Source organism: Meriones unguiculatus, chromosome 15, assembly GCF_030254825.1.
Source record: "Meriones unguiculatus strain TT.TT164.6M chromosome 15, Bangor_MerUng_6.1, whole genome shotgun sequence".
NCBI lineage: Eukaryota > Metazoa > Chordata > Mammalia > Rodentia > Muridae > Meriones > Meriones unguiculatus.
The window spans coordinates 6,916,755-6,944,265 of NC_083362.1; the positions used below are offsets into that span (position 1 = coordinate 6,916,755).

Sequence of the window (27,511 nt, forward strand, 5' to 3'; positions counted from 1 at the left end):
CACTGCCGTCAGCTGTCCTTCCGCCCTGTGGGTCCCAGGGAGTGAACTCAGGTCTTCTGGAGCAGTGGAAGGTGCCTTTATCTTCTTCACCGCTTTGCTGGTTCCGCGGTAACCACTGTGGACCACTGTGGTCCCTGTGGCCATGGCCATGGGCCATCCCTTTTCTATTCTTTTTTAGACATTTATTATTTTCCATATATGTCTGTGCAAATGGGTACAGATGCCCACGAAGGCCACAAGGCATCGGATTCCCTGGAGACAGAGTTACAGGTGATTTTGAGCCACCTGAGTGGGTATGGAAAACTGAACTCAGGGTCTTCTGGAGGAGCAGCAAGCGCTCCTAACCGCTGAGTCAGGTCTTCAGCTCCTCTTTTTCTTTTCTTTTCGGCTCCCTTCCGTCCCCAACGTGGAGCCTCGTCAGGGAGCCCATTCCAGCCGTGAATTCATGTCTTTCCTGCCTCAGCCTCCCTCCTGCGTGGACTAGTTAACAGGCTAGCGCCGCCTCTGTTGTTACCCTCAGCTTCACCATTAGAGGGTGCCAGGACGCAGCGCAGCGGGCCATTCTCTCACGCATGCGCACTTTGCTCGTCCGGGGAGCCGTCGGAGGGGCAGGGCGGAGGGCGGGGCCTGCTGCCTGCGCAGGCGCGGGCCGGCTTTGTGACGTCAGGCCGCGCGGCCGGGCCGGGGATCTAGGCGGTAGCTCGCGGAGGCGCTGCCGGAGAGTGACGCGCCGACTCAGCTCCCCCGCGGCCCGCCCTCCCGCCGGCCTCGCCGCGGTCTCCCTGGCTCCCCGAGAGCGCTGAGCGCTGAGCAGGCGGCCCGGGGAGGAGGCCCTGGGCGACGCGGCGCGGAGAGGGAGGGCGGGCGGGCAGTGGGAAGCCGCGGGTCTCTATATGGCGACGGCTCTGTCGGGTCTGGCTGTCCGGCTGTCGCGCTCGGCCGCCGCCCGCTCCTATGGGGTCTTCTGCAAGGGGCTGACCCGCACGCTGCTTATCTTCTTTGACTTGGCTTGGCGGCTGCGCATCAACTTTCCCTACCTCTACATCGTGGCTTCCATGATGCTCAACGTGCGCCTGCAGGTAGGTGAGCCGCGCCCTCGGCATCCCTGGGTCGGCCCTGCCCACCTAGCTCGCCGGGATGCAGGTGCTGGGGGCTCCTGCCGCCAGCCGGGGGCTGAGTGTGTACCAAGCAGCGTGCATTTCCCCCTGTAACCCCTTTCTGCGTTAAGATGCTTCAGAGGGCAGGTCCCACATCTGGGGGTGGGGTCCAAGGAAAGATGACAGGAAGGTCCCTTAGGACGCTTTGTCCTTAAAAATGACAAATTGTTGGCGATCCTGTAGCAGCGAGTTCCTTTGTGATTTCTGGTTCCCCAAACTTCGTGAAGGTTTATTGTATCATCCTTGTACCTTTAGATCGAAAGTTAATGGTGTTTTGACCAGTGTTTCCGATTTATTCTGGCTAGGGGTTAGAAATGGCGATAGGGATGAGAGAATGAGGTAAAACAAATTCCGAGGCCTGAAACAATTTAGACGTGGAATAATGGCATGCCAGCGTCAGCATTCTGGAGGCCGCGTTTGCTGGAAATGACTGACATTCCCCTATCTCTGGAATTACAAAATGCCTTTTTCTAGCGGAGAGGTCTTGCCAATTTTAGTGCTTTGTCTCCAAAAGTAAGAAAGGCTGGATAGTGAGCTTCCTTGGCTTCTGTTTACACACCTTGGTAGTGGCACAGGCTGTTTTGGCGAAAGGAGTCAGCTCCACCCCTGGGAAGTATTTCATCCGACAGCGGACAGCGTTTGTTTGTTTGTTTGTTTAGTGGTGGTTCTGGAGGTGAACCTGGTGGGTACTTTGCATTTGCTGTAAGCATAGAATCGCCCCGGGCACAGATTTATTATACGTATGTCATTCCCTGGTGTGTAGAGGAACCAGTTCTGAGAAGTGTGCCTAGTTTTTCTGCAGTTGGGTCAAATTAGAGTGTAATGGACTTGGTGTGTGTAAATGGTCCCTGACACAGGTGGTTATAGACTACGTGAAATTTGAAGCCAAGTATGTTGATCAAAATTGGTTAAAATGAGTTTAGAAAAAACAATTTTAAAGTCCAAATCAGTATACCTTTCCTTTTTTTTGGGGGGGGGGCGGTTCAGGTGTGTCCCACTCCACCTCTTTATGAGGTGCTGCTGGGATCAACCCTGGCCTTCCTGTATGCTGGGCAAGCACTGTAACAAACGAGCTGTATCTCTGCTCCCAAAGCGAACCACCTTTCGTGAACAAGGGCTTGCGGCATCTTAAGTGATACCAGGCCGTGGGGGCAGAGACGTCGCACCTCTACAGCAGGTGCCACAAATGAGTAGAGCGCTGGCTGTGGGAACTGAGATAAGCCAGAAAGCCTGTGTCCTTGCCAATTACCAACCTGTAGAAACATGGCCCCGGTGTTTCTGCCAAACCTGGTAACCTCCTCTGAGAGAAATCAGACATCCTGATTCTTAAACAACAAGTTAGCTCGGAGTTTTCAAAAGCAAAAACAAAAAAGCTTTGGGGATAAAACAGAAGTGTTTGCAGTCTATGCTTGACCCAGCAGTTCCCACTTTAGAAATCTGTTGTCTAGAGTTACATATTATTTTATTTCCCTAGGAAGTTACAGGGAAAACTACAAGTGATTACTTACTACAAAATGTTATATCTCAGATTGCCGTGTTTTGTAACATTAAAAACAAACAAAAAACAGGCTAGGATGTAGCTCAGGTGGTAGAATATTTGTCCAATATCCACAAAGTCCTGGATTTAGTCCCTAGTACGGCATAAACTGGGTGTGGTGATCTATGCCAGTAGTCCTAGCATTTGGGAGGTGGAGGCAGGAGAACCAGGCCTAAGGTCTTCTTTGGCTGTGTATCAAGACTCTACCTAAATAAACAAAACCTAAAAAAAACCTTCCCGTATTTCTCTCTGCACCCTTCTGTAGTCCGAGCTATTCCCACTGCTAGGCTGGACTTGTGTTATTTTCCACTGGTGAGAGGTGTCAAACATATATACTATACATATGTATACACACACATATATATTATGTACGCATGTGTCTGTGTGTGAGTATCTGCAGCAGGAAGAGGCCAGGAGAGGTCTCTGGATCCTCTGGAGGTGGCAGGCAGTTGTGAACTGCCTGATTCCACCTCTCTGCAAGAGTAACAAGCACTCCTAACCAGCTGAGCCACCTCTCTGGCTCCCTAGTGAAGTCTTCTAAACATGTATGTTGGGCTCTTTCCATGGGTGAACATGACTTCCGCTGACCCCTCACCCAGCTTGCACCTTGATGACTGAGTAGGTTTTGACCGGGTCCCCTCCTCTTTACTCAGTTTGCAACCCTTCCCTTCCTGCTCTTGGGGTACGGACCACGTCTTCCTTGGCAGGGACAGCCTCACAGTTTAGTTCTTTCAGAGGGAACTTCCTTCACTGCTGGAGTGCTGAGGACTCCTTTGTTTTAGAAGCAGTAAACAGCAGCAGATTCCATTCCCCTGTTTCCTAATTGCGCATCTGTTTGTAGGACAGTGAGCTCATCTCTGGGAAGGTGACTGTGCATTTGGGGGGGAGGGAAACAGCTCTGTAATAAGAGCGTGTGAGCAGTGAGTGCAGGTCCATCTTAGTGGGCTCTGCACCGTCATGATTCAGGTGTTAGCCAGTTTTAGGAATCTGGGAGGCAGACCTGGGCTTTCTTAACTCAGGATCAAGTGGCTCAGGTGGAGGGTGAGACAGACTTACCAAGTCCTTTGGGAAAGTCTTTTTTCTTTTTGTTTTTTTGAGACAGGGGTTCTTTGTGTAGCCTTGGCCGTCCTGGACTCACTCTGTAGACTAGGTCGGCCTTGAATTCAGAGAACCACCTGCCTCTGCCTCCCGAGTGCCAGGATTAACAGAATGTGCCAACCAAGCCTGGCTGTGGGAAAGTTTTCTTTTGAGAACAGGGTGTCACTATGCAACCCTGGCTGGCTTGGAACTCTGTAGAATTCCTTAGGTAGCCCAGGCTGCCCTTAAATTCAGAGAGACCTGCTTGCCTCTTCTTCATGGTACATGCTGGAATTAGAGTCATGGACTACTGCTTAGCTAGAGGAGGATTTTCTAAGACCTGGCCAAATGCAGCCTTTTCATACTGGGGGAGGAAGGGGTTCTGCGTTACAATGCTGTAGGTGAAATATCCCCCCTCTCCCCACTCTCCTGGGACTTGATCTGGCTGGTCTCGAACTCACAGAGATCCGCCTGCTTCTGCAGAATGCTGTCATTAAAGTTGTGCACCACCACTGTCCGGCTTCATACTTGAAATCTTTATATCTGCTGCTTTAAGCTCCCCTAAATGCTTTAGGACTTTTGTTTATTGTGAAAAATCACTGACTCAACCTAGCTTGAGGGGCTAATTATTCTGACCTTTGGTAAAAGAAAGTGCAATAAGAAATAGAGCCTGCCTAAAGGGGATGCTGCTGCAGCAGCTCACAGCCTGTTTTCCCTCTACCATGTAGTTCCAGAATATTGCTAAGAAAGTACTGGAGGCCATATAGGACTTCATCGCCACTGTCTTTAAATCTCTTGTTCATCGGCCTGGGGTTTCCCTTACTCCTTTGGCAGTGCTGTGCTTGTAATCCCAGGCCACAGGCACACTAAACGTGGGTGCTCTTGCAGAGGCCCTGGGTTCCTGTAGGCACTGGACGAGCTTGTGGTGCAATCCTGAAAAACATTCATACACATAAAAATTCTTTAACAAACATTTTCATTTGTTTTTAAGTTTTGTGTAAGAATGTTTTTGTCTCACATATGTGCGTACATGCATGTATGTTTTTATGTGTAGGCCAGAGGTCAACCCTGGGTGTGTGTCCTCAGGTGCAAGCCTCTTTGAGTTTTTTTGAGACAGGGCCTCACGTTGGCTTTAGGCTTACTAATTTGACTAGATCGCCTGGCTAGGGACCTCAGGGATCCTCCTGTCTCTAGTAATTCTCCCGTGTCCAGCTCCCCAGTGCTGGGGCGATAAGCACGTGACCCCACACGTGGCTTTTTTCTGTGTGTGCTGGAGGGTGAAACTCGGGTTCTCCTGCTTGCGTGACAAGCACTTCACTAGTGAACTGCCTCCTCAGCCAGTTTGTGGTCAGCGTGGGCAGCAGGGTGACAGGATCCCTGTCCCAAAATAGAAGGAGGATTGGAGAGACTGCTCCTGGAGAGGACTGGAGTTTCGTATCCAGCGCTGACACTCAGTGGCTCACAACATCCTGTGACTGCTGCTCCAGGGGACCTGATCTTCTGGCCACCGAGGGCAAGCACACACAGCACAGCACTCCCGTGGACATACCCCCATTAAAAATCAATCTTAAAAAATAAAGCCAGGTAATCTTTAATCCCAACACTCAGGAGGCAGAGGCAGGCAGGCAGATCTCTTTAAGTTCAAGGCCAGCCTAGCCTGCAAAGTGGGTTCTAGATCAGTCAGGGCTGCAATGGCTCTCTGTCTCAAACAAACAAAAAAAGAAAGGAAGAAAGTACTGCTTTTAAGCAAGCCTTAGTGTTCTGAGGGGAGGTCATTAGCATTGTGCTTTTTCATAATATAGGTGGTGAAAAGTAAGAATCAGTCACCACACAGAGTAAAAGCTGTTTGGGTGGGCCGCACACACCTGTAATCCCAGTACTTGGGAGCTGGAAGCTGGAAGATCAGGAGTTCAAAGCCAGCCCTGGGCTACATGAGACCTTGCCCGTCCCCAACCAAAACTAAAAATTAAAAATAACTAGTATATATTTAAAAAGCTGGGTGTTGGTGGCATACAACTTTAGCAGGTGGATCTCTGAGTTTGCCTGTGAGAAGCATGGAAGTGTCTTAGCCCCAAGTCACCCAAAGAGAAGGCCTAAAAAGAACACAGAAAAGATACCTTAAAGACTGATGATGATCACGAGACCAGGAGATGCCCGTTTCATCCGAAGCTTCTTGTTCCTTTCTGCCCTGTGCTCAGAAAGCCCCTGAACCTCTTTTTGCCTTTTATTCCCATAACCCTTCCTTCCTTCCTTCCTTCCTTCCTTCCTTCCTTCCTTCCTTCCTTCCCTTCCTTCATGCTTTGAGACAGGGTTTCTCCTCTGGCTGTCCTGGAACTGGCTCTGTAGACTAGGCTGGCCTTAAACTGGAGATCTGTCTACCTCTGCTTTGAATCAAAGGCATGTGCCACCACCCGGCTCTGTTCCTGTACTTTATAACTGGGAATTGGACCCATAGCCTCTTGCCCACTGAGCTACTTCCCCTGGCTCCTAGCTCTAATCTCCTCTTTCTGTTAGATCTTAATTGTTTTGTGTGCATGTGTTTGTACATGCATGTGTTTGTACATTTGAGTGTGCGGATGTGTGTGCATATGCACTTGGATGTCATAATTTGTGTATGGAGGTCAGACCACTACTTGCAGGAGTTTCTTGTCTCTTACTGTGTGGGTCCTGCGGCTTAAACTCAAGTCATCAGGCGAGGTAGCAAGCATATTTCCCCACTGAGCTATCTCATAGACCACAGCTGCTCTTTCTCTTCTCTGAGCCTCTTCTGAATCTATAGCTTCATGATTTCAGTGCCCTCTCACCACGTGGACATCTTTTTGCCCCTTGTATATAACGAGTTTTTGTTTTCCCACGCGTCGTGCTCTGCGCCTGGAATCCCAGCATGTAGAGGTGCTAGGAGGAGGTTCATGAGGAAGCTTATCCTGCAAGCTAGGTGTAGTGGTGCAAGCTTGCAACTCCAGCGTTCAGGAGCCGGAGGCAGGAGGGTCAGGAGTGCAGTCCTCCTCAGCTACAGAGTGAATTTGAGGCCAGTCTAGCTCACATGAAACCCCATCTCAAAAGACAAGAGAATGTACCATACTAGCTAAGTGTACAATTCAGGCATGTTGGTACCTTTCCGTGTTGGGCGGTTGACACGCCACCCATTCTCGGAGCTTCTTCATCCCATGGAAATTGTTCTTGACTTCTAAGCGGGGAAGGGAGCCGGCCTGTATGCCGGATAAGACGGAGAGGGCCTGACACTTTGGTAAAAGCCTTGGCAGCGGCATCGTCACGCTGATGTCTGGGTCGGAGGAGTGCAGAGTACGGACAGAGGACAGAGCTGTCACCAGGACCCACACTTGGGCGAGCCTGGAGCAGCGGGAAGCTGAAGGCTGGAGTAGCGAGCCGGGAGCGAAATGATAGATAGACACGCTGGAACAGCTCCCTTTTTGCTGCTTCTTGGTGTATGTGTGGGGGGAGGGGGGCTAGAGGATAATTTGTCTGAATCAGTTCTCTCTACTGTTGGTCCTGAGGAGCAAATTCGGCTTGGCAGAAAAGTGTCTTTCCTTGCTGAGCCATCTCACTTGGCCCGTGACCTACATTCATTCACTCTGTCTGTCTGTCCTTCTTTCCTCCCTTCCTCTTTCTTGCTTTCTTTTCTTTCCTGTGTGTATGTGTGTTTATGCAGGTGCCTGTGGAGGCCAGATGAGGGTGTTGGGTCCCCTGGAGCTGGAGATACAGGTGTTAGTGACCTACCTAGTGTGGGTGCTGGGACCTGAACTTGGGTCCTTTCCAGCCTAACCTCAGTGCCGTCTCCCAGCCTCTCTCCTGTACTCTGGACTTGCTCAGTTGTTTTCAGACAGCCTCACCAGGCTGACCTAGAAGGCATTTTGTAGTGTTGGCTACTGGAACTCCAAATCCTTCTGCTGTCCTTCTGAACACTGGGATTGCAGGTTTGTGCCACCACAGCAGTCCCTTGGCTTGTTTCTGAAAGAGTTGTGTGTGGCTCAGGCAGATTTTACAGTGTATGAATCCGGGGCTGTGGAAAAGCTGAAAACCAATACCAGAGATTGTGACCTTCACATGTGTACTCACACATGTATCCATCACGCACTTCTAAAGTATGTGTACTCGTTCTAGTTACGCAGATGTTAAAAGATAGTTACCGTATGTAACGTGATGGGAACAAATGGTCTTAAGCCAGCTTACTCTTACTCCTGGGGCTGCACTTCTCGAGTGCTGGGCTCTGGGCTCCAGCCCAACTTGTCTGTTCCTGGGGAAGGAAGAACCAGTTTCTTCACCTCCCGGTAGTTTTTAGGATGCAATAAAATTGAATGAACATGAACTCCTACGTGCAAAAGAATGAATGTAGAGGTGCTGAGTGGTCAAATGTTAGCTCAGCATGGATGAGGCCCCGGGTCCATCTTTAACATCACGTGGGAAGCGGGGAGCAAAAAAGACCACCCACAGAATGGAAGAAAGCATTTATTGGTAAATTAATCTGGTAAAGCATTAATACCCTGAATAGAGAAAGATATCTTACAATTAAAAATAAATTAACTAAAAACCAAGCAGCCCAATCCAGTCATTGGCAAAGCGCTGGACCAGAGATTGCTCTAAGAAAGTACACAGATGGCCAGTGTGTCCTTGAGAAGAGAAAACAGATCTCAGGAGCAGTGGGAGGCCGCCTCACACCTGTTAGGATGGCTGTTGTCAGGCAGAGGGTGGGAGGGCGGTTGCAGAATCAGATGCTGGTGAGGCTGTGTGCCCTCAGGCCTTGTGTGCTGCTGGTAGGGATGTAAGATGAGAGACTGGTGGTTCTTCACAGCTGAACAGTAGCAGTAAGTCTGCTTCTGGGGATGGACCTGAGAGTTTGAAAACGGTTAAAACAGTGGTCCAAAAACAGCAGCAGCGAGTCTGTGGACAGGACAGTGGGTAAATGTGGGCACTGGGAATGTGGTTTGGCTGGGAGAGACCTTGTCTAGACACCCTGAGCCTAGGTCCCATCCCTAGGACTTCAGTCACCAAGGCAAGTGTCCTAGGCCTGTAGTCCCAGTACACAGGAGGTGGAAGCAGCAGGATTAGGAGTTGAAGGTCATCTTCAGTCTATAAGTAAACAAATAAACACATACAGACAAATAAATGCTGAATGAAGCAGCCCTGAGAGCCTGCGGACCTTCCCCGTACATGAGATTGTGCTGCTCGGTTGCCTGGTTTCTTCCATCCGGGCCCCTTTCCCTGCTGGATCCCGCTTTGACTCTATTAATAGCTGCCATTTCTGAAGATGATCTCCAGTTGGCTGCTGGACCTTTGGGATGTTGTCACTATCTGAGTGTGAGCAGTGTTGCTGTGCCCCTGTGTTGTGTGTGTGTGTGTGTGTGGTTGTGTGGAGCACATACGTGAGTGTGGGTGCATGTGCCCTCTGGGCCTTGTCTGGATCCTGGAGCTGCTGCGGTGACGGGTGCTCATGTGCTCACACCTACCTCGCTGGAGTGTTTGTTAAGTGTGGGGGATCTGAACTCAGGTTCTCATTGTAGCACAGGAAGTGCTGTTACCCGCTAAGCAGTCTTCCCAGCCCTGCTTTGCTTACTGAGCTGGGGTTTCCCACCTCACTCTGACCCGGAACTTGCGCTGTGTTTCGTACGCAGAACTCAAGATGATCCCCCTGCCACTGCACCTGGCTGTTACCTGACGTCTTAACAAATCCGTTAAACAGTTTTTTTCCAGCATGTTCTATTCGGCATTGCTTGTGGTCACGCGTATGTTTGCGTACTCTTGAGGGAGGGGAAGCTTGTATGGTCCTGGTCTTGAACTAAAGTTTTTCAAATCCCATCCTCCCAAGTGCCGGGATTCAAGGTGTGTACCTCCGTGCTCGCCCTGTAAGTGGTTTTAAAAGATGAATTTCTACCTTCTGTGCATGTGTGGGTGTCCACATACATGTCTGTGCCCCACATTGCATGTCTGGCGCCCTCAAAGGCCAGACGAGGGTGTCAGATTCACCGTAACTGGAGTTACAGGTGCTTGTCAGCAGCCACATGAGTGCCGAGTTCGAACACCAGTCTTCTGCAAGAGCAAGTGCCCTGAACTGGCGAATCCTTTGTCTGGACCCCTCAAGTTTATTTTGTGAAGTCAAGTATTTGTTTTTGTTTTTGTTTTTTTGGGGGGGTTCTATCTCCCTGAGTGCTGGGATTACAGGTGTATGCCACTGCACCTGGCTTTAACAATCTTTTTTTATGTTTGCTCTCACCAGAAAGTCCTTCCCAACCCCAAGGGTATGAGGGCTTCAGTATATTCTGGAGTCAGTAGTTGATACGTTTTTGAGATGGAGTCTTAGCATGTAATCCATATTGGCCTCAAACTGGAGAGCCTCCTTGCCTTGGCCTTCGCCATACTGGGATCACAATCATGTGCCACCACACTGGGCTCATTTTAACTTGGGGTGTGTGTGTTTGACATCAGATCAAAGGCTTAGCCAGGTGTGGTGGTGTACCCCAGCACTTGGGAAGCAGAGGCAGGCAGATTTCATTGAGTTCAAGGGTAACCTTGTCTACACGGCGATTTCTAGGCTAGCCAGGGCTACATAGTGAAACCATGGTCTCAAAAACAAAACAAAGCAACCAAATAAACTAAGAGCTTTGTGCACACCGCAGGGTAAGTGCTCTTCCATTGGGCTGTTTCTGCTGCCCCTCCATATTTATTTTGAGAGAGGAGGGTCTTAGGTAGCCCTAAGCTGGCCTCAGACATATTGGCTAGCTGAGGATGAGCTCATATCCTCCTTTCTCTGCCCTTTCCTGAGTGCTGAGAGGACAGCCATGCACCACCACACTGGGGTCATTTTGGAGGACAAGGACAGCCTTCAGCGTCCTTCTTTAGGTGCGGCCCATCTTGTTTGTTTGGTTTGGTTTTTCAAGAAGGGTTTCCTTGGTTGTTCTGGACTCTCTTTGCCTTCTTTGTTTTTTCTTCAAGGCAGGGTTTCTCTGTGTAGCCCTGGCTGTCCTGGACTCTGCCCTGGCTTTGTAGACCAGGCTGGCCTCAAACTCACAGAGTTCCGCCTGCCTCTACCTCCCTCAGTTGCTGGGATTACAGGCATGCACCACTGCGCCCAATAGTCCATCTCTTTTCTAAGACAGTCTCTCTCACTGGCCTGGAACTTGCCCAGCAGGCTGGGGTGCCCAGCCGGCAAGACTCATGGATCTGTCTGTCTCCACCTCTCTAGTGCTGGCAATGAAAGCCACCACCTCCCCATGGATGATGGAACTGAAATTGAGATCTTTCTAGTCTTATTTTCATTTTAATTAAAAAATTTTTGTTTGTGGGTATGTGTGCCCACAGAGACCAGAAGAGGGTGGTGGGTCACTCAGGGCTGGAGTTGCAAGCTTATACAGTTGTGAGTTGCCTTTCTTGGGTGCTGGGAATTGATCTCACTGCCCCAGTGAGATGCACTTATCTGTTGAGGTTCCTTTTCTGCCCTTCGCTTTACCAAACATCCCAGCATCCTTTCATGTGTTCCTGAGACACTTGGCAACACTGATACAAAAGCTGCTGCTGCTGCCTGGGGGTGCTGACAGGAGAAAATGCTCAGCTCCTTCCTGTGCTGAGCCCACAGCACCACACCTCACACCTCAGGAAGTGTGACCTCTCATGAGGACACCAGGTGGCCCAGCTCCCCCGGACCTGGGTGTAGCTTCTCCATATTGAACGTGCTTTTGAGCAGATGTGTGACCAGGAGATGGGGCGTGGCTGTGTGACAGAGATGCTTGCCTGGTCACTGGAAGAAACTCGGTGATGTGTCCTCCCCGTGGTCCTGAGTCAGCTTCACTGAGAAGGGTAGTGGGGCCCTTCCTCATCCTTCGTAGTGTGGAGACATTTGCTGCCTCCAGCCTGATCTTTCATCAGGGCCCAGGGGTAACCGGACCTGCTTACCAACGTCCCACACCTGCAGGCGTGCTTGTCTTAGTGTGCTGACGTCACCAGCACCCATCGTCCTACCCGGGCCCATTGCCTACTCCTGTGACTCCTCCCTGTCCCTCTGAGGAGTAGCCTTGCTGGTTTGCTTTGGAAAGTATCGGGGGCAGGATATTTTTAGGTTACAAAGCAGCGGTAGTCTGGACTGTCAGGTTCCCAAGGCCATTAATAGCCTGGGTTAGGGAAGGTGAGGAGACGGGCGTCCAGCAGGGCAGCAGCTGCCTAACTGGGGCAGGCCTATTGTTATCTAGCAGGTTGGCCACCTCATGTGGGCGAGGGTTTGTGGAGAAAATGCCTTCTCCCAGTTGCCCCGAGGATCTTGGACGTTCCTGCTCCCCTCCTCTTGCATTTCTTAGCATCTTCAGCAGGGGAGGGAGAGTGGCTGCTGAGGCGCGGACTCCAGTACTGCATTTTATTTTAACTCTTGAACTTGGAAAAAAAGAACCCTCTCACTCAGCACTTTGCTGGGCAGGTTTGTTTGCCATGACGTAACAGTGTTGATTTTTTTGTAGACTTAACAAATGGATGGGGGTTGGAGGTATTATACTAGGTTCAAAGGGGTTGATTATCTGTATCTTTGTGTATACTTTATTCTCAGATTTATCTGTTTGAGTCAGGGTCTCATGTAGCCAGGCTGGCTTCAGACTTACCTTGTAGCCAGCCAATGGTGGCCTTGAGCTTGTGATCCTCCTGCCTCCGTCTCTACGCTGTAAGCCCATGCTGGTCTGGAATTCACTATAGAGCCCAGGCTGACCGATGACAGTGGCCAGTGCCTCTCACTACCCAGCTCCTGTTCAGCTCTGCGGTCCCACTTCATAAGGAGCTAGTGTTCGTTGATATTATGTGTGTGTGAATGTTTTAATAGCCCTCTGTCACAGAATTTTCTTTAATTATCTTTTCCAGGTTCATATTGAGATCCACTGAAGGCCACCCCTGACTGACAGGCATCACCCCAGCTCACTGCATCAGAGGGCTCAAAGCATGAGGGGTGGAAGAGGGACCTTGGGCATTTGTCTGGCCAATGTAAAGTGGTCACAAGGAGGTGACCTGGACAAACTATCATGTGGCCTTAAGAAAAGAAGTCAGAAGGGGAGCCCCAGCCCATCAGACGTGCCTTCCTGGACAGATCAGCCTACAGCAGATACTGATGGAAAGTCACAGGCCACTGTAGCGGCATCCTTGGAAATGAAACATGATCAGAGCAAGGCCGGCCTCATACTTCACAGTGGCTCCGAAGTGCTTCAGTATCTGAAGGAATCAATGGGAAGAAATTCGGCTCCAGGAGCCTCCGTGAGCAAGGCTGTGGTTCTGTCCTCTGCTCCTTCGGAAGAACATCTAGCTGGGGTGTCCTTTGGCATTGGGGACGGACTAGGAAGTGACTTGCCAGGAAGAGGGCCCAAAGCCACAGACTGCCGCGGACAGTACCACAAAGGAGAGTCCTGGGTGTCAGGACAGCCAGGCCATCCAAAACTGAGGGAAATGGCATTCCTGAAAGGAGCACCACTGAATGCTGTCCCCCAGAGGCTGGGCACAGGGTCGGAACTGTCTTACCCATATTCTGAGCTGTGCCAGCCACCATACGCTTATGCCCATTACGAAGCTGTCCCAGAAGACCAGATGAGATGTGTGTCCCTCAGCTGTTTAAGCCCTGTCTTTCCAGAGCAAACAGTAGAAAGTGAGAACACTCTCTCAAGTACTTCAGACGGTCTGCAGATACTCGTGGGGTCACTGGCTCTGCAATCTTCCAGATTAGCAAGTCTCTGATGCCATAAAGTCTGAGCAGAACAATAAAAACAGCAGATTAATTTTAAAGGTTGTCACCGTTTCTTCTACATTAAGTCTGGCATACGCTGCAGCCACTCAGCTCCTGCTCTGATCCCTGTGGCCAGACACCTCTCCAGTGGCTACAGAGGGACATTTTGAGCATGTTTTCAGTCGTTTCAGAAGGACACTCAGAACTGGGAAATTATTAACTCTCTGTTGAGTAGGAGGCTTAAAATGTCCACTCTTTAAATGACCTTTATTAAAGTTATTAACAAACAACAAAGGGAGAGTTACTTTGAGAAAAAAATATAATGTGAAAGAGATCAGGAGTCCTGGGTCTGGGAGAAGGAAAATACTTTATTTGTGACCTATGTTCTGTTGGCAGAAAAGTCTGAAACTCTTCTGTGATTTAAAATTATCCTAAATTTAATATTTGCAACTTCTTCAAAGTGCCTCCATTGAAAACTGCAGTTCAAACGGAAGGAGAGGGGCAACCGAGAAAGGACATTTGCTTGCACATCTCAGAGGCTATAAAATGCAGAGATGGCAAGACTCATCATGGCCAGAGCAAGGCTTACAAGAGTTGAGAGGGCAGCCTACAGGTCTCCCCTTCCTTCAGATGGCCAGAGGTGAGTGGGCGAGGCGGCATCTGGGATGCCCTCGAGAACAGGTTTCCATGATAAAGAACTCTGCTCTGAATGGTTCTCTCTGATCTTACACAGGACAGACCAGTCACCTAGAAGGAGATGATCTCTTTTACATGAAGATTAAGTAACTCTCCCCTCGTGGTGTGTTGATAATTTTGATGAAGGTTGTTTAAAGGACAAACATTCTTAAGCCTCCTACCCAAGAAAGAGTTAAAAACAGCCACAGGAGCCAGGAACCTGACTGTATATGTCATTTATATTGTGTGCTAAATTACTATGCCATGGGCTATTTTAGTGTTTTGGGAAAATAATAAAATCTGTTCTTTAGCATAATAAATTGTTTTATTTTTTGTGTGTGCTTATGTTCTCTTGTCTTTTTGTTAATGTTGTCTTTCTGACATTTAAGCATCTTTAGTACCGGTGAAAGACCTAAGAATCAGCTTGAAGAAAGGCAACACAAAGATGGATTTGAATTCTTCCCCCTCTTCCCTCTCTTCCTCCCTTGAGCTCTTGTCCTGTTTTCTCTCTGTTCTCCAGATTCTGAGTACATTGTGGCCAGGTGTGGTAGCACACACCCACCCAAGCACTCAGGAAGCTGAGGCATGAATTCCTGGTTAGCCAATGCTATTTCCAAGTTCAAACACAGCCTGGTCTATGAATTGAGTTCTAGGCCAACTTGGAGTACAAAGCAAGACTGTCCCAGGAGACAGAAGGGACCAGGGACACAGGAACATGTTTTCTGTGCAGGTGTGGCCTGAGTTTGATTCACACCCAGTGTGGCTGTGATTGCTTACCACCCCAGCACTGGGAGGGAGGTAGAGCCAGCAGCAGGTCAGCTTGATTAGCTGCAAGCCAGTGAAAGAGCGTGTCTGAGAAGAGGTGGACAGCTGTGGAAGAGAGTGACGCCTTAGGCCAATCTGGCCTACACACAACGTCTGTGCGTGAACATCCCAATATGAACCTCTGGAGGTGCGGAGTCCTCATCAAGCAATCCTCTGGCTGAGTGTGGCGACACACTCTTGTGATCCTGGCAGTTGGAAGGCAGAGGAGCTGAAGCATCTAAAGGTTAGGGCTAGCCTGGGCTATATAATGAGTCTATCTCAAAACACCAATGAAGCTGGTCATACAGGCTCATACCTGTAATCCCAGGATTCAGAAGAACAAAAGAACCCAATAGGCATACGGCTTCAGAGAAGGCCTTTCGTAAACATTTGAGACAAATAGGACAGAGATCTGGTGCTTCAGAGCTGGCTGGCTGTGGTAGAGAGCACGCACAGTCCCAGCACTCCTGAAGCAAGGCAGCAGGTTGGAGACCAGCCTGAGCTACAAGATGAGGCTATGGTTTTTTCTTCCTCCTCTCCCCCAGATGAAGTTTGCTTAGAACGTGTGGCTTTGCCTGGCCTTGGCTGTGAGTGCTGGGGTTGCAGGCAGCCACCACCACACCTGTATTATGTGACGCTGTGGCTGAGTCACCAGGGCCTCCCGCATGCTAGGGCAAGAACCGGGTTCCTCGGTCTCTGTGCCGCTTCCCCTCCCCACAGCTGCTGCTCCTAAGGGCCCAACAATTTGATTATTTTAAATTGGGCAACTGTGCCCAGTGGAAAGGGGCGGGCTTGTTATTAACACGTGGAAGCTGTGATTTCCTCTTTGGAAAACGATTGGAGTTGGGGGGAGTCCTGAAAAGTTAAGTGTGCACCTGTACATTGGGTGAGAGGGCTCCATGGTTAGTCACACAGCCCGACAGCCTGAATTCACATGCTGGAAGGTGAGAACCGGTTCCTGCAAGTTGTCCTCTGGCCTCCATGCACAAATAGTAAGTGAATAAACACAGTTCATGTAGAGAGCTCAGTGTGATTCTGGTGTGTCGGAGCAATCAGTCTGAATTTCAGTATCCAAGGATTTACACCAACTTGTGTAATACACAGCTTGTGCCGCCATGTAAAATTAAGTCACATGAGAACGATCTATTTACATGTAAGTATTTCTTTAAGTTTCTCTTTAAGCATTTGTTGTGTGGATGAGTGTGTTACAAGTGCTTATGTGGAGGTCACTATAATTATGTGTGTATATGTTAGCAAAACATACCAATTAAGAGACATTTAGTTTTCATTTGTACTTTCAAGCTCAACCCTTCATTAAAGAGCTGTCTATTTGTACAATAAAAATTTGAGGAAGAAAGCCAGGAACATGAGAGGCAGGCAGGTGGATCTCTGTGAGTTTGAGTCTATCCAAGACCACACAGTAAACTAGTCTCAAAAAAAGTTTTTATTATGTATACAGTGTCTGTCTGCATGTACACCTGCAGGCCAGAAGAGGGCACCAGATCTCACTACAGATGGTGTGAGCCACCACGTGGTTGCTGGACATTGAACTCAGGACCCTTCGAAGAGCAGCCAGTGCTCCTAACCTCTGAGCTGTCTCTCCAGCCGTGAGAAAGGTTTTCTTAAACCTTGTTTTCATTACAGGTGTGTGAATGTGTACACGGACATGCCATCGCACAGGGGTGGAGTCCAGGAACAACTTGAGGAGTAGTGAGTTCTCTCGTACTCACTACGGGGTCCAGACAGTGAACTCAGGCTTGCTGGCAAGCACCTCCACCTGCTGAGTCATATCGGCAGCCCAATAGATTGTTTTCAGAGCTATTTGTTTAGAAAAGATAAGGTATAGGACCAGTTTTTCTTGCTTTTCTGAGGCCCATGAAGACTCCGTGCTTTTGAGGCAGGGTGTCATGTAGTCCAGACTGGCCTCCAACTCCCATGTCTCCAATAATGGTGACGACACAGGCCAGATGGGGTCATGAGGCTCCCTGGACTGGAGTTAGGGTAGGGGAGCCTCCATGTGTGTGCTGGGAACTGAACTGAACATCTCCTGGAAAAGCAGCCAGTGCTCTTTATCACTAAGAGCTCTCTCCAGCTCCCGAAGACATTAAAAAAAAAAATTAGACATGGCAGCCTTTGTTGCCTGGGAACTCACCATGTAGATGAGGTTGGCACATACTTCTGCCTCCCAAGAGCTGGGTTGAAGGTCGGTGCCACCACATCCAGCTAGGCATAGTTTTGTGTTTTGTTTTGGGGGGAGACAGGATTTCTCTGTCTAGCCTTAGCTGTCCTGGAACTAGCTCTGTAGAGCAGGCTAGTTCTGACTCTGACTCCCAATGTGCTGGGATTACAGGTGTGTGCCACCAAATCCAGCTGGCATAATTGTTTTTAAAGATTGTTTTAGAGCTGGGCATGGTGACTCATGCCTTTAATCCAAGTACTCTGGAGGCAGAAGCAGGGAGTTTCTGTGAGTTCCAGTCCAGCCTGCTCTACAAAGTGAGTCCAGCACAGCCAGGGCTACACAGAGAAACCCTGTCTCAAAAAGCCAAAATGAATGAATGAATGTTTTAGTAGGTATTGGGTTAGATCCACAACAAGGTGTTTGGGAGGACCAGAGTATGTGTGCCTCAGTGGCTTCACCCCCAGGTATCACAGAAAAAGGTTTCAATAGAAAATAGCTTTCTGAAGGTGAGTTGCAGGGAGCTGCCGTGGTGGTGACGCCACTGAAAGGCCTGTGAGTCAAGCAAGCTTCTTGACTTGGAGCTAGGAAGACGAACCTTCTGCATCCCTGCATGCAAGGGTTGGACCTGCCAGAAGAGGGAGCCACGTGTCCACCTAGGCAAATGAGCTGCCTCCAAAGAGCCTTCATGTTTTTTCCCATGGGTTAGTTTCTTGAGGTCTCTCTTTCTCCCTGTTTTTATCTTCTTCCCTTCCTCCCTTTCTTCTCTCCACTTCAATTAAACTCAGCATTTTATTCATCCGTATGTAAAATTATGTATGTAATGACAGTGATGGTGAAATCAGACGCGTAAATATGTATATATACATATGTGTATGTGGTGTTTGTGTGTGTGTATATATATATATGTGTGTGCGCGCACGTGTGTAATTTTTTTTTAACAAACTCGATATATAAAGCTCTGACTGACCTGGAACTCTTGGCAACCCTGCTTCACCCACCTGGGTGCTGGGATTACAAGCATACATCACCATGTCTGGATTTTTTTTTTCTTGTTTTTTAAACAGAGGATTTTGAAGCTGGATGGTGGTGGCACACACCTTTAATCCCAGCACTTTGGGAGGTAGAGGAAGGCACATCTCTTTGAGTTTGAGGCCAGCCTGCTCTATATAGTTCCAAGACAGCCAGGGTTACACACAGAGAACCCGTCTTGGGGGGAGGGTGGATTTTGAAAGAGTCCGTTCTCTCTTTCCACCGTGCAACTTTCAGGGATCAAATGCAGGTCTTTAGGCTTGCAAGTACCTGCTAAACCGTCCTGCCAGGCCCATGTCCAATCTAATTCACTCTTGATCAGTTTCCCATTTGTGTTCTTTTTATGCTTCAGGAATCAATCCATAAAGCTATATGGCACATTCTGTGCACCAAAATGTGTGTGCGTGCATCCACTATTAGAGACTGAACCCGTGGGCGTGCTAGGCGAACAACTGGCATAGATACCTGAGGAGATCATTAAGCACAAGAGTTATAGTTGTGCTTATTTGCTCAAACATAGGATGTGGATTGCAGATGGAACAGGTTGCTAAAAGTTCGTGTATTTTCTGTAATGAAACAATGAAACGGATTCATGCTTCTGATAGATTATTCCGAACTCAGTACCTCAGACACCGAGTTGGCTCGGCCGTTTTGACCTTCCCATCTGTGTATTCTATTTTGCTTTAAGACTCTCTCTCTCTCTCTCTCTCTCTCTCTCTCTCTCTCTCTCTCTCGTGTGTGTGTGTGTGTGTGTGTGTGTGTGTGTGTGTGTGTGAATACCACGTGTGTGAAGGTACCCAGAAAGCCCAGAAGGAGGCACCAGATCCCCTGGAATTGGAGTTATGGGTAGTTGTGAGCTACCAGATGAGGGTGCTGGGAACTGAACTGGAGCCCACTGTAAGAACTGCAAGAATGCATAACCAATGAGCTATCTGTAGTCCCATGAGATTATATATATATATATATATATATATATATATATATATACATGTATATTATACATTATGTGTGTGTATGTCATGTGTGTATTACACATTAGCATTAATAGGAAAGAATGAAAATTGCTAGCTAGGCATGGTAACGCACACCTGTACCTGTAATCCCAGCACTGGGGAGGCAGAGGCATGCGGATCACTGAGTTCAAGGCCAGCCTGGTCTACAAAGTGAGTCCAGGACAGCCAGAGCTACACAGAGAAACTGTCTTGGAAAAAAAAAAAAATGAAAATTGCCAAATTAGAACGAAAGTGCAGTTTGAAATAACTCATTAAGAATTTATAGCAGGTTTCCCATAGTAAGGGGAACAGGGACTATTTCTGACAGGAACTCAATGGCAGGCTCTTTGACCTCCCCACCCCCCAAGGGAGGAGCAGCCCTGCTAGGCCACAGAGGAGGACTTTGCAGCCAGTCCTGAAGATACCTGATAAAATAGGGTCAGATGAAAGGGGAGGAGGTCCTCCCCTATCAGTGGACTTGGAAAGGGACAGGGAGGAGATGAGGGAGGGAGGGAGGGTTTGGGAGGGAATGAGGGAGGAGGATACTCTGGGATACAGAGTTAATAAAATGTTACTAATAAAAAAATTTATAGCAGACAAGAATGAATCATGGCAATATGTTTTTTTTTTTTTAAGATTTTACCTTTATTTTATGTGCATGAGTGTTTTGCCTGTGTAGGTGTACTTTTTAAATTTTTTTAATTTATGTTATATCTTTTTCTCTCTGTTCCAACTCCCCAACACCAGGTAGGAGAGAGAAAGGGTTAGTGGGAGAGGGGGCGCAGTTCTCTTAGCTGCTTCCTGCTGGTTAGGGTTGTCGGGTTCCTTGGAGCCAGTCTAATCCTTGTTTCCGGAGATCCCCAACTTCTTGTCTCACTGCATCCACAGCAACAGGAGCTGAAGGGGGAAGCAGCAGCAGCAGCAGCAGCAGCAGCAGCAGCCGCCACCTTGTCCTCAGAGCTTCTCCACACTGTCTGGGTCCTGGCATTTATTCTCTCTCCAGAGTCCTCAGATTTAAACTGTCTGCAGCAGGCAAACAGCGCCTCTCAGAGCCCGCGAGAGGCAAATAGTCTGCTGCTGTGGGCTATCTGAATCAGTCCCACATCCCACACCTGGGACCAAAACAAATGTCTATATCCACAGCATATGTGTGCCATGCCCACAGATGAGAAGGGAGCATTGGATCCCTTGGAATGGGAGTTATGGATGACTGTAAGCCATCGCCTGAGTGCTGGGAATCTGGTACCTCGCAAGGGCAACCAGTGCTCTTAGAGCTGAGCCATTTCTCCAGCCCTGTTGTGTATGCCTGAGTGTGTGTGTGTGTGTGTGTGTGTGTGTGTGCACATGCACGCATGCGTGAAGTGCCAAGGCCACCAGATGCCGGACGTGTCAGATCCACCTGCAACTGGGCTTTTCGGTCATTGCGAGCCACTTGATGAAAGCACTGGGGGCCAGACTCCAGCCCTCTGGAGACCCAGTCATTTCACTCTTACCCACTGAGCCATCGCCATGGCCCCTAAGGAAATAGTCTAAGTTCTAGGAATATGGCTCAATGGGTGAACTGGCTTGCCACCAAGTCTGACAAACGGAGTTTGAGCCTCAGAACCCCCGTGGTGGGAGGAGAGAACTGTCTCCCCAACGTTGTCCTCTGACTTCCACACGGTTGCTGGGGCACAGGGACATGTGCATCCCAAATGATGAATGGACATGTGAATGTAGAAGGTGCGGGCTGCCGGTCTCTTTCAATTCTAGTGAACTGCCGTGATTCCTCGTGCATGTTTGTAGATGATCTGTCAAGGAACAACGTTTAATGATAGATTGGCACAACCGAGTATGTATAAATAGCTTGCAAGCTATTTAGTATCTTAGAGATGTTTTGAGCACCACTTAAGACTTGTTCAAATAGAACAGTTTGCTGGGATAAACTCCAGGCCTTCTCTTTGTTAAATATTTCTGTTTTAGCTTGTTATGAAACAATTGCCAGGGTAGCTATTTCCTGTCTTCTGCTTGGATCTCGCAAAAACTCCTCTGATATGTTCTCCGAGATCACAGAACCCAGCAGGAATTTATTATAGAAATTAGTATCTTCGCATTACACTGCTCATGGTTCTATGAAGAAAAAATTTAATTGTAATCACATTTGTTTAATGTGTGTGCAAGAGCCACAGGGAAAATATAGAGGTCAGAAAGCATATTTCCAGGCTGTGGGTTGTGGCACATACTACTGATCCCAGCACTTGGAAGGCAGAGGTGGGCAGATCTTTGAGTTTAAGGCCAGCCTGGTCTACAGAGTGAGTTCCAGGACAGCCAAGGTTACACAGAGAAACCCTGTCTTGAATAAACAAACAAAGAAACAAAACCTAGACTTGAAGGAGTAGCTTCTCTTTCACCATGGTCCTTGAAATCAGATCATAAGGCTGGCGTAAAATTACCTGAACCCTCTCAGCCATGTGGGCCCTCAAAATCTCTTCTCAGATAGCGTCTTCTGTGGCCTCGGCTGTCCCGGACCTGGTGGTCCTTCTGTCCCAGCCTCCTAAGGACTGATTGCAGGTGTGTGCACCATATCTGCATTCCTCACAAGGTAGTTAATTCTTTTCTCTTTGACCCAGGGTCTCAGCTTCTGTAATTCTTGTTTCTTCCCCCAAGTGCTAGGATTACAGCTGTGGGCCTCCATGCTGTGTTTACGAAGTACTCGCGATGGGACTCAGGACTTCAGGTAATCTAGGCAAACACTCTGGCAACTGAGCCCCACACCCTGCCCTTTGTGTATGAATTTCTTTGGGTCAAGGATGGAAATGGTTCATCAGCACAGTGCTGAGTACCCAGTACATACTGCGAGTGACGTTCTCTTTGCCTTGATTTTACATTAGTTTGTGTATTTCAAAATGCATAGTCGTGAATCCTAAGCAATTTCTTGTGTAATAACAAATGTTTTTAAAGTCTCCATCTTATTCCTTTTGAAACATTTATTTTTTCCCATTTTTCTTTCACACTTTATTATTTTAAAAAGTGTGTGTGTGTGTGTGTGTAGCTGTGCATGTGGATGTAGGTGCCTGTGGTGGCCAGAAGAGGGCATTGGTCCCTGGAGCTTGAGTCATAGGTACTTGTGAGCCTCCCAACATGGGCGCTGGGAACCAAACTCAGGTTCTCTGTGAGAAGGCTAAGACCCTTAACTACTGAACCAGCTCTCCAGACCCATCTCTCTTCTTCCTCAGCTCCTACATTCCAGCCTGTGTGTGCTGGGCTGGGGCCGTACCCCTGAGCCGTGCCCATAGCTCCTCGATGGGACGCTCTGGAACACTCTAGGCCTGTGCTGCTAGCATCTGAAACACCGTCTTTCATTTAGCTGCAGCCCAGACTTGTAGCTTCCAGCAGTACAGCCAACTGGCCTCAGCACACTCCAGATGAAATCCATATTCAGGTTCAAAACTTGACCTTGGCATTGGTTCTGGGATTATTCATCAAATTTGGGCTGATTCATGAGAACATCCTGTACTGTCCCTCACAAGAGCCACTGGAGACTCAAAGTATGAGAGCTGATGCCCAAGGCGGGGAGACAGGGCTCTAAGTATCTGTCCCCGTGGAGCTGCAAGGCTTCCTACAGCGCCTTTGGGCATCTTCCAGCTCCAGGCAGGACTTGGCCTCCCCCTCGTTGCCTCCAATATTACCTCTTTTCCCATAAATAGGGTTTGGAACATTCCCCATGTGACATAATGCATCTTATAGTCAGAGGCAGGAAGTGGTGTTTTCCGGCTGGGTCTGTGAGGTCCCCTGGAGATGGAGTTGGGCAGGGAAAGGTTTTCCTTTTCATTCCCACTCTGCTGTAGGATATCAGGGCCTTGATTTGAAGGTGGTTATCCTTTCTTTTCCTTCTCTATCATTTTCTCTCTCTCTCTCTCTCTCTGTCTCTCTCTCTCTCTGTGTATGTAAGATGGATATGTGTGTGTCCCAAGCATGTGTGTATAAAGGACAGAGGACATGATCTTCCTTAATCACTCTCCACTTTTTTTTCTTTATTTTGGTTTATTTGAGACAAGGTTTCTCAGTGTAGCCTTGGCTGTCCTGGAACTCGAGCTGTAGACCAGGCTGGCCTCGAACTCACAGAGATCCAGCTGCCTCAGCCCTCGAGTGCTGGGATCACAGGTGTGCACCATCACTGCCTGGCCACTCTCCACCTCTCTGAGGCAGGGTTTGTCACTGAACCCGGAGTTTACTGATTCTGCTAGGCTGGGTGGCCAGTGAGTCCCCAGGATGCTCCTGTCTCCCTGTCCTCAGAGCCAGGGTTACAGGTGTACATGGCCACGCCCAGCTTTTATGCGAGTGCTGGGGGTTCAAGCTGAAGTCCTTAGGAAGGGCTTTCCAATCGGTATAAAGGTGTTATCTATTATACATTATATTAAGATTTACTTTCAAGTACGTGTTTGTGCTTATAATTAGTCAGGGTTCGCTAAAGGAACAGACTGATGGAATGGTGTGCGTGAATATACGCGCGCATGGATGTGCATGCGTGCATGTATGTGTGCGTGTGTGAGTGTGTGGAGAGGGGATTTATTAGAGTGGCTTACCACTGAGATCTGGGTAGTCCACAGTGGCTGTCTCCCAATGGAAAGACCAGGAACCCAGGGTTGTTCAGCCCACAAGGCTGGTTGTCACAACAGTTCTGATTTGTTGCTGGAGTCCCAGAGGATTCCTAGAGAGCTGCTGGTCTTCAGTCTGTGCTGAAGTCCTGAAGAAGGGGGTTCTAACACCAGTGAAGGAATGTCTCGGCAGCAGGATAGATGAATTTGCCAACAAGAGCGAGGGCATAGTCCGCTGATGTGTACGGGGACATGCAGATCAGTGCGGATGTCTGTGGAAGCCAGAGGCTTTGGGTGCTTGGGAACTGGAGTTCCAGGCAGCTGTGGGCTGCGCAGTGTGGATGCAGGGAACTGAACTCGGGTCCTGTGCAAGAGCAGTGCTCTGCCGTAACTGCTGGGGCCATCTCTCCAGCCCCAGCATGCTTTCTGTGACTTTCTTAGAGCTCCTGTGGCTCAGGCGGGCCTCTCCATAGCCAAGACTGGCATTGATGCTACTGCCTCCCGTCTCCAAGTGCTGGAATCCCAGGCTTGCACCACCATGCTGTCCCTGGCACCAAACCTGTTCTCCTGAAGCATGTTAGGTTAGGCTAGGTTAGGATGTTGTCTGTGCCTAGCATGGTGGTCACCATCGAGGTATTAGAGAGTATTAATGAGGCAGGAGATGTGAGTTCAAGGTCAGCTTGGGATACACAGCAAGACCCTACGCCCACAAAAAGGAAGAAGATGTTAACGTTACCAGATTTGGATGCCCTGGGGCGTGTCCACTTTATAAACAGAGTCAGTACAAATATTAGCCATGGTGCTTCCCATCCGCCTGGACCCTGTCCTGGGCTCTGCAAGGCTCATAAACAATGAGGTCACCCATCATTAGGGACACATCGGTTTCCTTCAGACGATCAGAGAAGTGGGGCGTGGTGGCTCACCCTTTCAATCCCAGAATTTGGGAGGCTCCGGGAGTGAAAGCCAGCCTGGACTCCAGGGCGAGTGATGAGTCAGCCTGGGCTGCAGAATGAGACCCTGTCTCGAGCTCAAATTTTCAAACCACGATTAGAGCAGGCAACAGCCTTTGGCTGGCCGGCCTCGTGTGTGAATGGGAACTGTTCAGCCAGAGCGGAACAGACAGGTCAGGTCTTGGACGATCCTACAGTAGTCATTTTGGTTTCCCAGGGAACGTTTTTATTTCATTGAGACAGCATGCCAGACTCTAAAGATAAACATGTGAGGGAAACAGGAGTCCGTCTCCTTCAGGCATCTGCAGGCGAGGAAGGAAATGGGCTGTTAACATACAGCTGTGTGGAAGGCCGAGACGGTTCTCGGGGCTGGGAGGCATCCAGAAGATGCCGGGAGAGGCTCTCACATGCTCACTAACTGCCTGTTGAGTTCTCGGGTGGAGGCTTCATCACACCAGCCCATTTCAGGTCTGGGTTACTGCTTTGCAAGCGTTTTGTTTCTTTTAGGTGCCAGGACTTGAACTCCAGGCAATGCATGCTAGGAGTTCTGGTTCTTTTTCCTTCTTTATAAAAAACACAGGTCTGAGCATTTGCCTGGATGTATGCAAGTGCATCGTGTGTGTGCCTAGACTCTGTGGAGGACAGAAAAGGGCATTAGATCCTGTAGCACTGGAATGCTAGGCAGTTGTGACTGCCTTTTGCCTTATAGGCGCTGGGAACCAAACCGGAGTCCTCTGCAAGAGCAGCCAGGGCTCTGAATGGCTGCATCTCTCTAGCCTGTTTCCTTTCCTTTTCTTTAATTTCTTTTATACGCATGGATGTTTTGCCTTGTCTGTGTCTGTGTACCACATGCATGCCCAGTGCCCTGGGAGGCTAGAAAGGGGCACTGACTCCCTAGTATAACTGGATTAACAGGCAGTTTTGAGGCCTCCTATGGGTGCTGGGAATTAAGCATGGAAGTGCAGAGAGACCCCTGGGCCGTCTCTCTAGTTTCTTTTCGTGGTGCTACGATAAAATACCCTGACAAAGGAAACTTAGAAAAAGGGTTTATTTTAGGTCATGATTCAAGGTGCCATCCATTGCGATGGAGGAAGCAGAACACCAGGGCTTGAAGCAGCTGGTCACGTTATCATTCTTTTGTTGGTAGTGGTTTGATTTCTTCCGAGACAGGGTTTCTCTGTGCAGCCTTGGCTGTCCTGGAACTGGCTCTGTAGACCAGCCAGGCCTCAGCTTCCCGCGCGCTGGGATTAAAGGCGTGTGCAACCACCACCTGCTGCTGATTAAAGTCGTTAAGACAGCCTCACACCAGCATGTCTGGAGGTTCGTCTTCCAGGTGATGCTAGATTCTGCCAAGGTGATGATTGTCACTCTCTGTCACACTCAGGGTTCTACTGCTGAGACAAACCCTAGCCCCTTAATGGGGGATTCTACGCAAGTGCTGAGCTACAGAACTTAAGCTCTTTTTAAAAATTATGAGTAAGTCCTTGGTTGGGCCAGGCACTGGCTGGGCATTCACTCAAGCTCTATCTTTATCCCGGCACAGCTTGTAGGCGGGGTAAATTTTGGGTCTAGGTTTTTGTGGGTGGGTTGGTGCTCCCTTCCCTCTGCTAAGAGACTAGTCTAGTGAGTGGGTGTCCTCTGCAGTCTCTACAGCCTCTGCTACTAGGAGTCTCTGCTTGGTCCCCCTCATATCCTCCCAGGAGCCTACCCTGACTTAGGTCTCCAGCTTGTCACAGAGATGTCCCCGCCCTCAGTTTCTCCTTTCTCTACAGGCCTTCTGTCCTCTTGCCCTTGCTCTCCCCATTCTGTTCTCCACCCTCTTAACTCTCTGCAACCCCTCTCCTACCTTGCTCCCTCTCTTCAGCCACTACCTCTGTCTATTCTAGCTCCCTTCTCAAGTGAGATTTGTGCAAAGAGCAGGTGGAGCAAAGATTGAGGAAATGCCCAACCAAAGACCTACCCTATGGGAGAGTGCCAACCCCTCCCTGACACTATGAAAGATGCTCTGCTAAGCCCGCAGAGCTTCGGTATCAATCCTCACCATCCACCTTGTTTGAGACAGGGTCTCTCGTTCACTCCCTGTGGTCCCAGCCCTCTGGAAGCCCAGGCAGGAAAACTGCTGCGAACTCAAGGCCAGTCTGGGCAATAGAGCTTGAGAACTGTGTCTCAGCACACAAACATGGGGGATGGGAGAGACGGCTCACCAGTTAGGAGTGAGGCGCTCTATCGTGAGGACTGGAATTAAAATCCCAGCACCCACCGCAGGTGGCTCACATCACCCATAGACTCCAGTTCAAAGACCCAAGACCCCCTTCGGCCTCCAAGCACACCCATGCACATATGCTCACACAGATACACAAATATAAAACAGACAAAGGTCTGGGATGTGGCTCCGTGGCTGAGTGAATACCTTGCAGGAGACTCTGGATTCACTCCCGAGTGTGAAAACACACACACCTCACACACACACACACACACACACACACACACACACACACACCACACATACACCACACACACCTCACACACACACACACACACACACACACATACACACACACATACACATACACACATACACACACACACCTCACACACACACACACACACACACCTCACACACACACACACCACATACACATACACACATACCTCACACACACACCTCATACACACACACCACACACACATACACACACACACATACCTCACACACACACACACACACCACACACACATACACACACACCTCACACACACACACACACACACCACATACACATACACACACACCTCATACACATACACACCTCACACACACACACACCTCACAC

The 27,511-nt window shown here is 49.1% G+C and overlaps 1 protein-coding gene across 1 annotated transcript; it reads left to right on the forward strand.

The window, feature by feature from the left end:
• The first annotated feature begins 660 nt into the window (after positions 1–660).
• Positions 661–14,466, forward strand: LOC110557407 (small integral membrane protein 10-like protein 2A). Its single transcript, XM_021651762.2, has 2 exons — positions 661–1,079; positions 12,622–14,466. Exons 1-2 carry the CDS (start codon positions 894–896, stop codon positions 12,640–12,642), a joined length of 207 nt encoding a protein of 68 aa, XP_021507437.1. The 5' UTR covers positions 661–893; the 3' UTR covers positions 12,643–14,466.
• The last annotated feature ends 13,045 nt before the right edge of the window (positions 14,467–27,511 follow it).

Bases quoted from the DNA above. Each gene is read 5' to 3' on its own strand.
- LOC110557407 (XM_021651762.2), top strand. From the start codon at position 894: ATGGCGACGGCTCTGTCGGGTCTGGCTGTCCGGCTGTCGCGCTCGGCC. The intron at 1,080-12,621 runs GTAGGTGAGCCG...TATCTTTTCCAG, and splicing joins TGCTCAACGTGCGCCTGCAG to GTTCATATTGAGATCCACTG.